This window comes from Salmo salar, chromosome ssa10, assembly GCF_905237065.1.
Source record: "Salmo salar chromosome ssa10, Ssal_v3.1, whole genome shotgun sequence".
NCBI lineage: Eukaryota > Metazoa > Chordata > Actinopteri > Salmoniformes > Salmonidae > Salmo > Salmo salar.
This window is the reverse complement of record NC_059451.1, coordinates 33,455,242-33,474,287: the sequence shown is the minus strand read 5'-3', so window position 1 is coordinate 33,474,287 and position 19,046 is coordinate 33,455,242. Positions and strand designations below refer to the sequence as shown.

At 42.6% G+C, this 19,046-nt stretch overlaps 1 protein-coding gene across 11 annotated transcripts in view; it reads left to right on the top strand.

The window, feature by feature from the left end:
* LOC106560272 (circadian locomoter output cycles protein kaput) overlaps positions 1–19,046 on the top strand; it is a 50,677-nt gene that overhangs the window by 11,365 nt on the left and 20,266 nt on the right. For 7 of the 11 annotated variants that reach the window (XM_045687679.1, XM_045687677.1, XM_014122997.2 and 4 more), the window contains exons 2-4: positions 5,311–5,377; positions 5,587–5,831; positions 11,531–11,622. In XM_045687679.1, coding sequence (XP_045543635.1) covers positions 11,603–11,622 — 20 coding nt within the window. In that variant the 5' untranslated portion in view covers positions 5,311–5,377; positions 5,587–5,831; positions 11,531–11,602. Of the gene's footprint in view, positions 1–3,721; positions 3,761–3,783; positions 3,828–5,310; positions 5,378–5,586; positions 5,832–11,530; positions 11,623–19,046 lie in introns of those variants that run through there. The other 4 variants (XM_014122990.2, XM_014122994.2, XM_014122991.2 and 1 more) reach the window with 4 other exon arrangements.

The window sequence follows — 19,046 nt, the reverse complement described above, 5'->3', positions numbered from 1 at the left end:
GCATGGATAGAGGAATAGCTCCAGACCTAGGCTTTAGCCTAAGCCCAGCTACAGTATGGGTCAATGACCATCAGAAGAATCAAGCCTGCTGCTGTTTGTCAGTAACTCCACTTACCAAGAAATCCACTGTATTCTCTGTTTTCTTGGAAATGTCAGCCTACTAATTATAAGCCATTAACTACAGTGTGCACTGTAGCAGGCACACCCTCTCTTATTGTCTGAACGTGATTAACAGGGAGAGGTGCAGCCTCCGATCTGATAGCGGGAGAGAGAGAAGTTGTATATGCAAAGTGTGTGTAAATGTGTATTTGGTTGCAGTTCCCAGCAGTGAATGTGTTGATGCTCGTTGGTGGTTTTTGACTGCATTAGATTAATGAGGGATTCTCTGCCACAATAGCTGCGTTTACACAGGCAGCCCAATTCTGATATTTTTTTCCCACTAATTGGTCTTTTGACCAATCACATCAGATCATTTCACATCATATCAGAGCTGATCTGATTGGTCAAAAGACCAATTAGTGAAAAAAATGTATCAGAATTGGGCTGCCTGTGTCAACGCAGCCATAGAGCACAACCTCTCCTCCAGTTTATTGTCTGAAGGTTTTAAATGTTGGCGATGCGAGCCGATGGACCCGTTTCTATGGCTATGGCGGACTCATTTTTCCCATCCCTACTGTAAGCTCCCTGCTGCTACTTTTCAGATGTCGACACTCGGGCTTTCCTACCCACTCATTAATAAATGGACCACAAATCCTCATTGGTTTCAGGTGTCAGGACTGGTACATACAGGCTTAGGCTCAGTTTAGAGAGGACCCGTTCTGTATGCCAAGGTCCATATGATCCGGATCAGATTTTTTTGTTTAATCTAGGTACGTTTTTTTTGGTTCTGTTTTCCTTACCTTTATTTTCTGTATTCCTTTGTTCTGCTCTGTTTACCCTGCTATATTCATTTTAACCCTGTTTTATTTTTACAATTATTCTAGACCAGAATGGGGAAAGCACTTTCCTTGATGGAAAGAGTTTCTGCTGTATAATGGCAGGGGGTGGGCATGCTTGGTGATTGAGTCTCTCTCTCTCATTAAAAACAGGGAGTTTCTACTGTATAACATAGAAAGCACACGTATGGAGACAGTCTCTTCTCTATAGCATTACGGAACACTCAAACGGTAATGGATGGTTTAGACTGCTAGCAAGCAGCATCCAGTGATGGAGGTAGGTCCTCTCTGCGGTAGTTAGACCATCATAGGGCAGCCTCAGCCAGATATAAAGGGATTCTCTCTCTGCTCTATTTTAGAATAGGGGAGGCTCACTCCGTGATGGAGTCTCAACTGTAGAGGAATTCAGCTAGGCTATTTTTACCCTGCAAGGCGCGGGCGGTTGCTATGGCTTTGCCGATGGGCACCGTCGCTATGAGTGCGTGACGACAAGCGGCACCGAGGATCCACTTCACGCACAGCACATCAGCACAATTTGTGTGTGTAGAAATGGTGAGATTTTGTGAGTGCGAGAAGCTATGTATTTGAGGCTACTGAGAAATGATGAAGGGGCTTCTGTGTGGGAGGTGTATTTATCTGTTTGGGTGTATATGAGGGAGAAAGAGAACATTTGCGGCGTCAGTGATTTGAGTGGCTTCTTTAAACATTTCTCTTTCCCTTCCAACAATTCATTTTCCATTTCCCTCCATCTCTTCTCTTCGTAGTTCCTTTGTCTCACTACTGCCCCGGGGAAGCCAGGATGCATTTGGTTACTGTGTGATTGGCTTCCAAATGTTGTAAAATGCCGGTTAGGGACTTGATTGGTTGTTCAGGGCTCATGGTGACATACTCTGCTCACTGGTTGGCTGCTCAGGGTTTTACGGTGACTGAAAGTGCTCTGTTATTGGCTGCCTGTGGAGCTGTGATGAAGTTTAAAGGGGAAGGAGGAAGAAAGTAGGTCATTGTGTCAGCAGGTCAGTGAAGCACTGAGTGCAGTTATACAAGCACAGCTTTTTGCTGCAGCTACCGCTTGTGTTGCTGCTGCTACTGCAACTATTGCTGCTTTAAAGGAAACAGAAATGTTGCTATTAACCCTACTTCCTATCATTCCTCTGCTCTCACATAATGCTTTGTCTGCATGTCTTTTCCCACTGTCAACACTGACTCTTTTCAGTGTTGACAAAGTTTTAGTGATTGTCAGCTTTTAAAAGAACAGTGTATGAATGAAACAGTGCTCTCTGCTTTGGTCTGATTACCCCTCCAAAAGCTGTAGGTGAGATGAGACACCACTCACTTGCTGTGACCCATATTCCCCTTATGTAGCCCTGCCCACTTGACCCAAGCTATTTTGAACGCGTTTGTCTTTCAAATTCCTGCGCATTGACACACAAGAAAAACCATTGTAAAATATGAATTACATTTGTCAAAACTATTAAATAATGTGCACAGAATCTGAAATATGTTAATTATTATCTGTTGAGGAAAATGTATGAAAACATTTTAAATGTTAGACATATTTTTTTCAATCAATGCTTGACTGGACAATGTCGTTAATGCAGAATATCAATGACAAAAGACAAACAGTGCCAAAATGTTTTATGTAAATAACATTAGGATATTTTCTGTTGTGCCTCAAAGCTAACTAGCTAACCTGCCATGTTAACTTTATGGGAATGCTAATTATGCTAATGTCGGCTTCCGAGTGCTTATACTACGAAAACACATTTTTCAATGTTTTTCCCCACCATGAAATTACCATATCTTTCAATTCTGTGCACTTTATTTATAGCCTGATCACTCACACTCATTTCTTCCGCTGCTCTGTTGTTTGCCACATGCTTGAGTGTGAGACGGCCATCATTGAAGTCGTTTGTGGTGACGAGAGGCGTCAACAGCGATTTTTGAGCATCTCTAACCAATGAGTATCAAAGCCAATGACCAATTTTCAAATCGCTGCTTGTCCACGTGTTCTGGCTCTGGCCCAACCCATCGGTTTCTGGACCAATCAGATGGCGCCGTTGTTGCCAGGTTACATAAGGTGGATAGAAACTCTGCTGCTGCTGTTACATACATGGTCATGTTGAGAATTTATTAAACCTGTAACCTTATGTTATCGACAGAGACCCTCACATTTTATGTTATGGACAGAGTCGTCGTTCTCTGTGTGATGTGTTTGTGGTGTGAGAGCCTGTGTGTCCTGCTGCTTGTGCAGGTCAAATGTATCTGTTTTTTATTTATTTCACCTTTATTTAACCAGGTAGGCTAGGTGAGAACAAGTTCTCATTTGCAACTGCGACCTGGCCAAGATAAAGCATAACAATTCGACACATACAACAACAGAGTTACACATGGAATAAACAAAACATACAGTCAATAATACAGTAGAAAAAAAGAAAACAAAAAGTCTATATACAGTGAGTGCAAATGAGGTAAGATAAGGGAGTTAAGGCAATAAATAGGCCATGGTGGCGAAGTAATTACAATATAGCAATTAAACACTGGAATGGTAGATGTGCAGAAGATGAATGTGCAAGTAGAGATACTGGGGTGCAAAGGAGCAATAAATAAATAAATACAGTATGGGGATGAGGTAGATGGGCTGTTTACAGATGGGCTATGTGCAGTGATCTGTGAGCTGCTCTGACAGCTGGTGCTTAAAGCTAGTGAGGGAGATATGAGTCTCCAGCTTCAGTGATTTTTTTTTTTTTAGTAATTTGTTTTTACTATTTTTTTTGTTTGTTTTGCAGTTCATTCCAGTCATTGGCAGCAGAGAACTGGAAGGAAAGGTGACCAAAGGAGGAATTGGCTTTGGGGGTGACCAGTGAGATATACCTGCTGGAGCGCGTGCTACGAGTGGGTGCTGCTATGGTGACCAGTGAGCTGAGATAAGGCGAGATAAGGCGGGGCTTTACCTAGCAGAGACTTGTAGGTAACCTGTAGCCAGTGGGTTTGCCGACGAGTATGAAGTGAGGGCCAACCAACGAGAGCGTACAGGTCGCAGTGGTGGGTAGTGTATGGGGCTTTGGTGACAAAACGGATGGTACTGTGATAGACTGCATCCAATTTGTTGAGTAGAGTGTTGGAGGCTATTTTATAGATGACATCGCCGAAGTCGAGGATTGGTAGGATGGTCAGATTTACGAGGGTATGTTTGGCAGCGTGAGTGAAGGTGGCTTTTTCTAGATTTAATTTTGGATTGGAGATGCTTAATATGAGTCTGGAAGGAGAGTTTACAGTCTAACCAGACACCTAGGTATTTGTAGTTGTCCACGTATTCTAAGTCAGAGCCGTCCAGAGTAGTGATGCTGGACGGGCGGGCAGGTGCGGGCAGTGATTGATTGAATAGCATGCATTTAGTTTTACTTGCATTTAAGTCACATCCAGAGAGCAGAAAAATGGGCATAGCTGAAGTCAATGGGCTGTGACAATGGCCCCTCCCCCTTCCTTTCAGGCACTTGGGGTCACACTTTATTTGGGTAGTCCATCTGTAGATGCTCTATAGATTTCCCAGCGCTCCCCTCATTCACCTAGACACTCCGCCACAGCCACCACACCCCAATGTCTGTCTCTGTGTCTTTGTTTCTCTTGGTCGCTCTCTTTCTTTCCCAAAAATATGTTCAGCTCACTATTACAGATTTATATTGGTCAGTCGAGCTCCACTGTTGACGTCCTTGCATTGGCACAAATAGGCATGATTAGGATCCCTAACCAGTTTAGAGACTAGGGCCTGTGTCTAAACCAGGATTTTATCATGCCAGTTTGTGTTTTTGGTTGCGTATTTGAGGCTGTGGCTGTCATGACCTTTCTGGCTCTTTTAATTTATTTCACCTTTATTTAACCAGGTAAACTAGTTGAGAACAAGTTCTCATTTACAACTGCGACCTGGCCAAGATAAAGCAAAGCACTGCGACACAAACAACAACACAGAGTTACACATGGAATAAACAAGCGTACAGTCAGTAACACGATAGAAAAAAAGAAAGTCTATATACAGTGTGTGCAAATGGCGTGAGGAGGTAAGGCAAAAAATAGGCCACAGTAGTGAAGTAATTACAGTTTAGCAAATTAACACTGGAGTTATAGATGAGCAGATGATGATGTAGAAGTACTGGTGTGCAAAAGAGCAGAAAAGTCATAAAAACAATATGGGGATGAGGTAGTTAGATTGGGTGGGCTATTTACAGATGGGCTATGTACAGCTGCAGCGATCGGTTGAATCAGCTTTTCCATAATCATGCGTCATCACTAAGGATATAAGGTCATGTGTACGTCTATATGTAAGGTTATTTGTGTGTCTGTTGCAGGGTTTAAGGATGTGTGTGTTTTCTTATTTTAGATCCCTGAAGGAAAACGTCTCTTTTCTATTCCAGTGCCATAGCGGCTCCAGACAAACCATGTGATCGGTAAGTGCTCACCTCTGCTCTGTTCTAAACATATAGCTCTGCTTAGCCCCCTGATATGCTAAGTGGAATTTTTGCCATTTAACATTTATCGAATAAATTCATTTCAGATAGCCTCTGTACCGTAGGTTCTTGTCTATGGTTGAATCGGGCTTGAGTAAATAGAACACTTTACAGGTTAACTCATGTAATGTCTTCTGTTTTGTAACCAGTTAGAGCATCCGATGTAGCTGTCATGTGGTACGTCCACAGCCGAGCACGGTGGAATGCTCAGCTCAGCAAGGAGCCGTTGACAACCACTGGCCTTTGACAAAGGATCCTCCCAGTGACTCTTGTAACTTCCCCCCTCCCCTAGGGGGCACACAGACCTCTGCCATCCCCACAGTGCCTACACATAGGGTGGACCTTCATCCTACACCACACTCCTCATCCTCCCACACAGTCTGCTAGACAGGAGGTAAGGTTGGGCCGGGTGCTGCTGCCCTTCAGGAATAGAGGCTGTGGGGTATTCTGTGTGAGATATATATATATATATATATATACTGCTCAAAAAAATAAAGGGAACACTTAAACAACACAATGTAACTCAAAGTCAATCACACTTCTGTGAAATCAAACTGTCCACTTAAGAAGCAACACTGATTGACAATACATTTCACATGCTGTTGTGCAAATGGAATAGACAACAGGTGGAAATTATAGGCAATTAGCAAGACACCCCCAATAAAGGAGTGGTTCTGCAGGTGATAACCACAGACCACTTCTCAGTTCCTATGCTTCTTGGCTGATGTTTTGGTCACTTTTTGAATGCTGGCGGTGCTTTCACTCTAGTGGTAGCATGAGACGGAGTCTACAACCCACACAAGTGGCTCAGGTAGTGCAGCTCATCCAGGATGGCACATCAATGTGAGCTGTGGCAAGAAGGTTTGCTGTGTCTGTCAGCGTAGTGTCCAGAGCATGGAGGCGCTACCAGGAGACAGGCCAGTACATCAGGAGATGTGGAAGAGTCCGTAGGAGGGCAACAACCCAGCAGCAGGACCGCTACCTCCGCCTTTGTGCAAGGAGGAGCAGGAGAAGCACTGCCAGAGCCCTGCAAAATTACCTCCAGCAGGCCACAAATGTGCATGTGTCTGCTCAAGCGGTCAGAAACAGACTCCATGAGGGTGGTATGAGGGCCTGACGTCCACAGGTGGGGGTTGTGCTTACAGCCCAACACCGTGCAGGACGTTTGGCATTTGCCAGAGAACACCAAGATTGGCAAATTCTCCACTGGCGCCCTGTGCTCTTCACAGATGAAAGCAGGTTCACACTGAGCACGTGACAGACGTGACAGAGTCTGGAGACGCCGTGGAGAACGTTCTGCTGCCTGCAACATCCTCCAGCATGACCGGTTTGGCGGTGGGTCAGTCATGGTGTGGGGTGGCATTTCTTTGGGGGGCCGCACAGCCCTCCATGTGCTCGCCAGAGGTAGCCTGACTGCCATTAGGTACCGAGATGAGATCCTCAGACCCCTTGTGAGACCATATGCTGGTGCAGTTGGCCCTGGGTTCACCCTAATGCAAGACAATGCTAGACCTCATGTGGCTGGAGTGTGTTAGCAGTTCCTGCAAGAGGAAGGCATTGATGCTATGGACTGGCCCCCCCGTTCCCCAGACCTGAATCCAATTGAGCACATCTGGGACATCATGTCTCGCTCCATCCACCAACGCCACGTTGCACCACAGACTGTCCAGGAGTTGGCGGATGCTTTAGTCCAGGTCTGGGAGGAGATCCCTCAGGAGACCATCCGCCACCTCATCAGGAGCATGCCCAGGCGTTGTAGGGAGGTCATACAGGCACGTGGAGGCCACACACACTACTGAGCTTCATTTTGACTTGTTTTAAGGACATTACATCAAAGTTAGATCAGCCTGTAGTGTGGTTTTCCACTTTAATTTTGAGTGTGACTCCAAATCCAGACCTCCATGGGTTGATAAATTGGATTTCCATTGATTATTTTTGTGTGATTTTGTTGTCAGCACATTCAACTATGTAAAGAAAAAAGTATTTAATAAGATTATTTCTTTCATTCAGATCTAGAATGTGTTGTTTAAGTGTTCCCTTTATTTTTTTGAGCAGTATATATATATATATATATATATATATCACACACACACAGTTGAAGTCGGAAGTTTACATACACCTCAGCCAAATACATTTAAACTCAGTTTTTCACAATTCCTGACATTTAATCCTAGTAAAATTTCCCTGTCTTAGGTCAGTTAGGATCACCACTTTATTTTAAGAATGTGAAATATCAGAATCATAGTAGAGAGAATGATTTACTTCAGCTTTTATTTCTTTCATCACATTCCCAGTGGATCAGAAGTTTACATACACTCAATTAGTATTTGGTAGCATTGCCTTTAAATTGTTTATCTCGGGTCAAACGTTTTAGGGTAGCCTTCCACAAGCTTCCCACAATAAGTTGGGTGAATTTTGGCCCATTCCTCCTGACAGAGCTGGTGTAACTGAGTCAGGTTTGTAGGCCTCATTGCTCGCACACGCTTTTTCAGATCTGCCCACAAATGTTCTATAGAATTGAGGTCAGGGCTTTGTGATGGCCACTCCAATACCTTGACTTTGTTGTCCTTAAGCCATTTTGCCACAACTTTGGAAGTATGCTTGGGGTCATTGTCTATTTGAAAGACCAATTTGCGACCAAGCTTTAACTTCCTGACTGATGTCTTGAGATGTTGCTTCAATATATCCACATAATTTTCCTCCCTCATGATGCCATCTATTTTGTGAAGTGCACCAGTCCCTCCTGCAGCAAAGCACCCCCACAACATGATGCTGCCGCCCCGTGCTTCACTGTTGGGATGGTGTACTTCGGCTTGCAAGCCTCCCCCCTTTTTCCTCCAAACATAATGATGGTCATTATGGCCAAACAGTTCTTTTTTTGTTTCATCAGACCAGAGGGCATTTCTCCAAAAAGTATGATCTTTGTCCCCATGTGCAGTTTTAAACCGTAGTCTGTCTTTTTTATGGTGGTTTCGGAGCAGTGGCTTCTTCCTTGCTGAGTGGCCTTTCAGGTTATGTTGAAATAGGACTCTTTTTACTGTGGATATAGATACTTTTGTACCTGTTTCGTCCAGCATCTTCACAAGGTCCTTTGCTGTTGTTCTGGGATTGATTTGCACTTTTCGCACCAAAGTACGTTCATCTCTTGGCGACAGAACGCGTCTCCTTCCTGAGGGGTATGACAGCTGCGTGGTCCCATGGTGTTTATACTTGCGTACTATTGTTTGTACAGATGAACGTGGTACCTTCAGGCATTTGGAAATTGCTCCCAAGGATGAACCAGACTTGTGGAGGTCTATACATTTTTTCTGAGGTCTTGGCTGATTTATTTTGATTTTCCAATGATGTCACGCAAAGAGGCACTGAGTTTGAAGGTAGGCCTTGAAATACATCCACAGGTACGCAGATGATGTCTATTAGCCTATCAGAAGCTATCAGAAGCTTCTAAAGCCGTGATATCATTTTCTGGAATTTTCCAAGCTGTTTAAAGGCACAGTCAACTTAGTGTATGTAAACTTCTGACCCACTGGAATTGTGATGCAGGGAAATAATCTGTCTGTAAACAATTGTTGGAAAAATTACTTGTCATGCACACAGTAGATGTCTTAACCGACTTGCCAAAATTATAGTTTGTTAACAAGAAATTTGTGGATTGGTTGAAAAATGATTTTTAATGTCTCCAACTTAAGTGTATGTAAACTTCCGACTTCAACTATATATATATATATATATATATATATATATATATATATATATATATATATATATATATATATATATCTATTTATCTATTTATTTTATATATATACACTGCTCAAAAAAATAAAGGGAACACTAAAATAACACATCGTAGATTTGAATGAATGAAATAATGTTATTAAATACTTTTTTCTTTACATAGTTGAATGTGCTGACAACAAAATCACACAAAAATAATCAATGGAAATCCAATTTATCAACCCATGGAGGTTTGGATTTGGAGTCACACTCAAAATTAAAGTGGAAAACCACACTACAGGCTGATCCAACTTTGATGTAATGTCCTTAAAACAAGTCAAAATGAGGCTCAGTAGTGTGTGTGGCCTCCACGTGCCTGTATGACCTCCCTACAATTCCTGGGCATGCTCCTGATGAGGTGGCGGATGGTCTCCTGAGGGATCTCCTCCCAGACCTGGACTAAAGCATCCGCCAACTCCTGGACAGTCTGTGGTGCAACGTGGCGTTGGTGGATGGAGCGAGACATGATGTCCCAGATGTGCTCAATTGGATTCAGGTCTGGGGAACGGGCGGGCCAGTCCATAGCATCAATGCCTTCCTCTTGAAGGAACTGCTGACACACTCCAGCCACATGAGGTCTAGCATTGTCTTGCATTAGGAGGAACCCAGGGCCAACCGCACCAGCATATGGTCTCACAAGGAGTCTGAGGATCTCATCTCGGTACCTAATGGCAGTCAGGCTACCTCTGGCGAGCACATGGAGGGCTGTGCGGCCCCCCAAAGAAATGCCACCCCACACCATGACTGACCCACCGCCAAACCGGTCATGCTGGAGGATGTTGCAGGCAGCAGAACGTTCTCCACGGCGTCTCCAGACTCTGTCACGTCTGTCACATGTGCTCACTGCTTTCATCTGTGAAGAGCACAGGGCGCCAGTGGCGAATTTGCCAATCTTGGTGTTCTCTGGCAAATGCCAAACGTCCTGCACGGTGTTAGGCTATAAGCACAACCCCCACCTGTGGACGTCGGGCCCTCATACCACCCTCATGGAGTCTGTTTCTGACCGTTTGAGCAGACACATGCACATTTGTGGCCTGCTGGAGGTCATTTTGCAGGGCTCTGGCAGTGCTCCTCCTGCTCCTCCTTGCACAAAGGCGGAGGTAGCGGTCCTGCTGCTGGGTTGTTGCCCTCCTATGGCCTCCTCCACGTCTCCTGATGTACTGGCCTGTCTCCTGGTAGCGCCTCCATGCTCTGGACACTACGCTGACAGACACAGCAAACCTTCTTGCCACTGCTCGCATTGATGTGCCATCCTGGATGAGCTGCACTACCTGAGCCACTTGTGTGGGTTGTAGACTCTGTCTCATGCTACCACTAGAGTGAAAGCACCGCCAGCATTCAAAAGTGACCAAAACATCAGCCAGGAAGCATAGGAACTGAGAAGTGGTCTGTGGTCACCACCTGCAGAACCACTCCTTTATTGGGGGTGTCTTGCTAATTGCCTATAATTTCCACCTGTTGTCTATTCCATTTGCACAAAAGCATGTGAAATGTATTGTCAATCAGTGTTGCTTCCTAAGTGGACAGTTTGATTTCACAGAAGGGTGAATAACTTGGAGTTACATTGTGTTGTTTAAGTGTTCCCTTTATTTTTTTGAGCAGTATATATATATATATATATCTCACACACACATACACAGTAGGGTAGTCACCTGGGATGCATTTCAATTAACATTTGTGCCTTGTTAAAAGTTAATGTGTTGAATTTCTATCCTTCTTAATGAGTTTGAGCCAATCAGTTGTGTTGTGACAAGGTCGGGGTGGTATACAGAGAGAGCTCTATTTGGTAAAATACCATATAATGGCAAGAACAGCTCAAATAAGCAAAGAGAAATGACAGTCCATCATTACTTTAAGACAAGAAGGTCAGTCAATACGAAACATTTCAACAACTTGGAAAGTTTCTTCAAGTGCATTTGCAAAAACCATCAAGCGCTATGATGAAACTGGCTGTCATGAGGACCGCCACAGGAAAGGAAGACCCAGGTCTGATGAGTCCAACATTTTGTTTCTTGAGGAATGCTTTTCCAACAGTCTTGAAGGAGTCACAACACAACTGATTGGCTTATTTTGTGGAATTTCTTTCCTGGAAAGAAATTCCACAAAATAACTTTTAATTGGTTTCTTCATGATCCCATATATGTTATTTCATAGTTTTGATGTCTTCACTATTATTCTATAGTGTAGAAAATAGTAAAAATAAAGGAAAACCCTTGAATGAGTAGGTGTGTCCAAACTTTTGACTGGTACTGTACATTATTTTTAGTTTCAGGCCATGTACTGTAATTTCCCTGTTAATCTCGCTTTTTCTGACAGGTTCATTCACAAATGTCTACCTCACGATTAAAAGGCCCCTCTCCATAACTGCGACCCTGAACAGGCTTCAAGATGACTTCCAGTATAGGCGGGTGAGTTAGTCTACCAATCTCCTCCTACACTTGAGAGAGATTGATATCCTACCCTACCTGCTCATCTAACTGGTAGCTGTCTGTCAAATCATCTGTGACTAACAATCTATAAAATAAAACGTTTTTTAAATGTTCTCAATCTGTGCTTTACTTTGCCTGGATTTAGTCGTCATGGTGATTTCAAGCAACATTTGGTGGACCTTTTAGGTGTGTGTGATTGACCTGTGTGTGGGTGGACTCTGTGGCTCTGGACCTGTTTTAACTGGCTGGGGTAGCTGAGTGACAGCAGGAATGTCCCACCAGCACGGGATCTCCCGCCTTCATCCCAGGATTAGCATGTCGCTCAACCCTGCTCCGTTTTGAGTGTTTTTTTTTTTTGTTTGTTTTTTGCTTTTAAAAAAATATATATATATTTATGAAAAAAAAAATGTTTTACCCCTTTTTCGTGGTATCCAATTGTGTCATCGCTGCAACTCGCGTACGGACTCGGGAGAGGCGTGCATTTTCCGAAACACAACCCAACCAAGCTGCACTGATTCTTGACACAATGCCCACTTAACCCGGAAGCCAGCCACACCAATGTGTCGGAGGAAACCCTGTACACCTGGTGACCGTGTCAGCGTGCACTTGACCCAGCCCGCCACAGGAGACGCTAGTGTGCGATGGGACAAGGACATCCCTGCCGGCCAAACCCTCTCTTAACCCAGACGACGCTGGGACAATTGTGCACCGCCCCATGGGTCTCCCGGTCGCAGCCGGCTGCGACAGAGCCTAGACTTGAATCCAGAATCTCTAGTGGCACAGCTAGCACTGTGATGCAGTTCCTTAGACCACTGCGCCACTCGGGAGGCCATGGTTGGTGTTTTTACTCTTCCCCTGATGTGTGTGTGTGTGTGTGTGTGTGCCGTCCCAGGGGCTGGGGCTTCTGTTGGCACCACTGAACTCCCCCTTTACTGTCATTAGAGCAGGGGAGGCAGGGGTGCGGTGGGTGGTCAGTAGAGAGTATGGAACATGACCTCATGCTGAAGGAGGGGCTTAATTTGGCCAATCAAAGGCAAATAGTTTCCTAGAAGGAGAAGTTGGGTTGCTAGAAGTACCCAGCTGAGTTTATGGCTGTTATTCACTATGGAGAGTATACTCATTCCCTTCTGGAAGGGATATACTATACCTTGCCAGGTCGTCATTGTAAATAAGAAGTTGTTCTTAATGGACTTGCCTGGTTAACTCTTTACACTCATACCCGTATAAGGGTTAAAATAGCAGATTTGGATGCTGATAAATGCCTAAATTGAAATGCAGTGGGTGTACAAAAACATGCTATATATGATGTCAACTCAAGGTCTCCGCTTTACAGCTCAGTATTGGTTTTGACAGACAGCCGTTCTGAACGTGAACACTGTGTGTGACAAGAAGTTGCCCCACCTCCTGCAGTTTTTTGTTGTTGTCTGAGTAAAGGAAATGCTCTGAATAGAGGTCTCATCTTTCAAAATATATTGAGTCGTTAAGGATTATAATCAATACCACTTTGATGTCATACAAGCAGGCCAAACACCCGTTAGTCTAAATCTGCACTTCACATTTCCATATCATAAAACAAATTTCATAGTATCAACATTTATGATCACTCTGCTTGATGTACAGTTACAAGATGACATGGTGTCATACACTGGGTTGTCCTGAACAGAATGAGCCTATGCTTGTCTTATTGTGAAGACATTTGGCAGGGAACACTCATCTGAATGCGCTCGTCACTCTTTTCTACAGTGCATTCAGAAAGTATTCAGACCCCTTGACTTTTTCCACATTTTGTTTTACGTTACAGCCTTATTCTGAAATGTATTGAATAAATTTTTTCCTCCTCAACCTACACACAATACCCCATAATGACGAAGTGAAAACAGTTATTTTTTTAATGCAAATGTATTAAAAATAAAAAAACAGAACAATCTTATTCACATAAGTATTCAGACCATTTGTGTTGAGACTTGAAATTTTGCTCAAGTTCATCCTGTTTCCATTGATCATCCTTGATGTTTCTACAACTTGATTAGAATCCACCTGGGGTAAATTTTTAATTGTTTGGACATGATTTGGAAAGGCACACACCTGTCTATATAAGGTCCCACAGTTGACAGTGCATGTCAGCGAAAAAACCAAGCCATGAGGTCGAAGGAATTGTCCGTAGAGCTCCGAGACAGGATTGTGTCAAGGCACAGATCTGGGGAAGGGTACCAAAACATTTCTGCAGCATTGAAGGTCCCCAAGAACACAGTGGCCTCCATCATTCTTAAATGGAAGAAGTTTGTAACCACCAAGACTCTTCCTAAAACTAGCCACACGGCCAAACTGAGCAATCGGGGGAGAAGGGATTTGGTCAGGGAGGAGACCAAGAACCTGATGGTCACTCTGACAGAGCTACAGATTTCTTCTGTGGAGATGGGAGAACCTTCCTGAAGGACAACCATCTTTGCAGCACTCCACCAATCAGGCCTTTATGGTAGTGGCCAGACGGAAGCCGCTACTCAGTAAAAGGCACCTAAATGACTCTCAGACCGTGAGAAACAAGATTATCTGGTCTGATGAAACCAAGATTGGTTTCCTTGATTGGTTTCATCAAGTCCGGGCTCTGAAAATAGCTGTCCAGCGATGCTCCCCATCCAACATGACACAGCTTAAGAGGATCTGCAGAGAAGAGTGGGAGCAACTCCCCAAATACAGGTGTGCCAAGCTTGTAGCATCATAAGAAGACTCGATGCTGTAATCACTGCCAAAGGTGCTTCAACAAATTACTGAGTAAAGGGTCTGAATACTTATGTAAATGTATATTTCAGTTTTTTATGTTTAATGAACTTGCAAAAATTTCTACACTTGTTTTTTTTGCTTTGTCATTATGGGGTATTGTGTGGAGTTTGATGAAGGGGAAATAAATAAAAAAAATCGATTTTAGAATAAGGCTGTAACGTAACAAAGTGGAAAAAGTCAAGGAGTCTGAATACGTTCCGAATCCACTGTATGTGCACTTTCCCTGTGAAAGCCTAACACTGTAAGATCGTATTTTACAACTTAGTTAGCCATGTTGGCAATAGAACATGCTTTCAAATGATGCCCACCAGACCGGATTGTGAATTATAATGGACCATTTTTGGAATGCATAAACAACAACAGTAATTGTGTGATGGTGGGGATGCTGGGCTGTGTTCCAAAAGAAAACAAACAAGTCTGCTTGCTCTAGTTCCTCGACAGCACACCTGAGAGCTCAAAATAGCACCTTTTATAGTTGACTCTTCTTTGAGTCATAAAAGTACATTGAAATTATGTAGGAACAGTGCACACTTTGGAGAGGTACAGTGCCTTCTGAAAGTATTCACACCCCTCAACTTTTTCCACATGTTAAAGTGGGATTAAAATTGATATAATTGTGATTTTTGCTAACGGTCTACACAAAATACTCTGTCAAAGTGGAAGAATAATTCTAACAAAAAATATGAAAAATAAAACATGAATATATCTTGAGACAATACATGTTAGAAACACCTTTGGCAGTGACTACAGCTGTGAATCTTTTAGGATACGTCTCTAAGAGCTTTGCACACCTGGATTGCACAATATAAAATTCTTCAAGCTCTGTCAAGTTGGTTATTGCTAAAATGCTATTTCCAAGTCTTGCCATAGATTTTCAAGTTGATTTTAAGTCAAAACTAACTAGGTCACTCAGGAACATTCAATGTCGTCTTGGTAAGCAACTCCAGTGTAGATTTGGCCTTGTGTTTTAGGTTATTGTCCTGCTGAAAGGTAAATTTGTCTCCCAGTGTCAGTTGGAAAGAAGACTGGACCAGGTTTTTCTCTAGGATTTTGACTGTGCATAGCTGTATTCTGTTACTTTCTATCCTAAAAAACTCCCTTTCCGATGACAAGCATACCAATAACATGATGCAGCCACCACCATGCTTGTAAATATGAATAGCGGTACTCAGTTATGTGTTGGATTTGCACCAAACAATGTTGTTGATCCATCCTCCATTTTTTTCATATCACAATCATTAAACTCCGTTTTAAAATTGCCGTTGGCCTCATGGTGAAATCCCTGAGCAGTTTCCTTCCTCTCTGGCAACTGAGGTAGGAAGGACGTCTGCATCGTTGTTGTGACTGGGTGTATTGATACATCATCCAAAGTCTAATTAATAAGTTTACCATGCTCAAAGGGATTTTCAGTGTCTGCTTTTTTAAATTTTTTAGACATCTACCAATCGGTGCCCTTCTTTGTTAGGTATTGAAAAACCTCCCTGGTCTTTGGTTGAATCTGTGCTTGAAATTCACTACTCGATTTGAGGGACCTTACAATTATTTTTATGTGTGCGGTACAGAGATGGGCTAGTCATTCAAAAATCATGTTAACCACTATTATTGAACACAGAATAAGTCCATGCATCTTATGTGATTTTAAGCACATTTTTACTCCTGAACATTTCCGCTTGTAAGTTTTCATAATTTTGAAAATGTTCTACAAAGACAATTCCACTTGACATTATGGGCTTATTGTGTGTATATCAGAAACACAAAATCAAAATGTAATCAATTTGAAATTCAGGCTGTAACACAACAACATTTTGAAAAAGTAAAGAGTTATGAATACTTTCTGAAGACACTGTATGTGGTCACTTGGAGACACCAGTTAGACCTCTCACTCAAACCCTTGTCATTTTGTTTCTTATTTTGCACCTACCCCAAATTTGCCATGAATAGTCTTATCATGTTACTGACTGTATCCAGAGTATTGTCAGATTTCGTTAACAAATGCAATGAAAGTACAGCAAATGTAAAATGCATATATAACCAACAGTGTAATGTTTGGATTCAGTCTTGTCAGATGAACTGTTTTGTCCTCACCTTTTAGTCTAATAATTTTCCCATAATCTCCTAAATGTTCTCCTTTAAATTGCTGCCATGGTTATGCATATGCTTTCCATATTTCTTCTGTAAGAAACATTTCAATTTAGCCCTATTCATATAGGACAACTCCAGCAAGTGTATGGGGTTGAATAGAGGTTAGAACATTTTTAAATCCATTTACTTATTCACACTAGCTGCTACTTAAAGGAATAAATGGTAATGATTTGTAAGGATTGAAAACAAACTGCACAACCGCTATAGAAATACCCTTTGTCAAAAGTCCTTTGTTAGTTTTGTGTAAGGTATGTTGATAGTTTAGCAGGGGTGTCAAACTCATTTGACCTGTGGGCTGCATTTGGTCTTCACTGAGGTTGAGGGCTGCACATAATGTTGATATTTCCTCGCCATCAAAACGTGCAAAAAATTGTCCTCTTATCAATCGCTTCTGGAATTTTCTACGTTCCCTGACTGTCTAGCTTTCGTTTCAATGACTAATAGCACGCTGGACAGAGTGAAGAGACTATAAATGTAGGTCCATTATTTCTACACAGTTTCCATGTGGTTTTTGTCATTTCATTCAATTTTCCCCTGAAAAACAAGATTGAAATGGGCCTTGAGTTTGACACGTGGTCTAAGGTACAGTCGTATGAAAATGTTTGGGCACCCCTGAATTTCCAAGATTTCCATTTATAAATAATTGGGTGTTTGGATCAGCAATTTCATTTTGATCTATCAAATAACTGATGGACACAGTAATATTTCAGTAGTGAAATTAGGTTTATTGGATCAACAGAAAATGTTCAATATGCATCAAAACAAAATTAGACAGGACCATAAATTTGGGCACCCCAATAGAAAAATCACGTCAATATTTAGTAGAGCCTCCTTTTGCTAAAATAACAGCCTCTAGACGCTTCCTATAGCCTCTAATGAGTGTCTGGATTCTGGATGAAGGTATTTTGGACCATTCCTCCTTCCAAAACATCTCCAGTTCAGTTAGGTTTGATGGTTGCCGAGCATGGACAGCCTGCTTCAAATCATCACACAGATTCTCAATGATATTCAGGTCTGGGGACTGGGATGGCCATTCCAGAACATTGTACTTGTTCCTCTGCATAAATGCCTGGGTAGATGTTTAGCAGTGTTTTGGGTCGTTGTCTTGTTGAAATATCCAGCCTCGGCGTAACTTCAACTTTGACTGATTCTACAACATTATTCCCAAGAATCTGCTGATATTGAGTGGAATCCATGCGACCCTCAACATTGTACTTGTTCCCACGGGGGACCAGTACAGGAAAAAAATGTATGAAATGTATGCATTCACTACTGTAAGTCGCTCTGGATAAGAGCATCTGCTAAATGACTAAAATGTAAAATGTTAACAAGATTCCCAGTACCGCCACACAGCCCCACAGCATGATGGAACCCCCACCAAATTTTACTGTGGGTAGCAAGTGTTTTTCTTGGAACGCTGTGTTCTTTTGCCGCCATGCATAACGTCCCTTGTTATGACCAAATAACTCAATCTTTGTTTCATCAGTCCACAGCACCTTATTCCAAAAGGAAGCTGGCTTGTCCAAATGTGCGTTTGCATACCTCAAGCGACTCTGTTTGTGGCGTGTGTGCAGAAAAGGCTTCTTCCGCATCACTCTCCCATACAGCTTCTCCTTGTGCAAAGTGCGCTGAATTGTTGAACGATGCACAGTGACACCATCTGCAGCAAGATGATGTTGTAGGTCTTTGGAGGTGGTCTGGGCTGTTTTTGACCGTTCACCATCCTTCGCCTTTGTCTCTCCGATATTTTACTTGGCCTGCCACTTCTGGCCTTAACAAGAACTGTGCCTGTGGTCTTCCATTTCCTCACTATGTTCCTTACAGTGGACACTGACAGCTTACATCTCTGCGATAGCTTTTTGTAGCCTTCCTCTAAACCATAATGTTGAACAATCTTTGTTTTCAGGTCATTTGAGACTTGTTTTGAGGCCCCCATGTTGCCACTCTTCAGAGGAGAGTCAAAGAGAACAACAACTTGCAATTGGCCACCTTAAATACCTTTTCTCATGATTGGATGCACTTGTCTATGAAGTTCAAGGCTTAATGAGCTCACCAAACCAATTGTGTGTTCCAATTAATCAGTGCTAAGTAGTTACAGGTATTCAAATCAACAGAATGACAAGGGTGCCCAAATTTTTGCATAGCCTATTTTTCACATCTGATTTAATTTGATACAACTTAATATTGCTACACTAAAAATCTTAGTCTGGACAATACCCCAGTACTCAGCTTTTATTAGAAAATGAATGGCATGCCACTGTGATAAATTTCTGTGACAACAGAGTAAATTATTATGCAGCCTCACAGGGGTGCCCAAACTTTTTCATACGACTGTATGTTGATGGCAGTTGTGTAAGTATGTTTTGTGTGAGCAGGGCCTGTTGCTCATTGTCCCTTGGAGAATAGGGTTTTGTTGCCACACCCATAGAGCCCTCAGGTCCTCTGTAGGAGGCAAAGGTTAGAGCTGACAAACACTTACC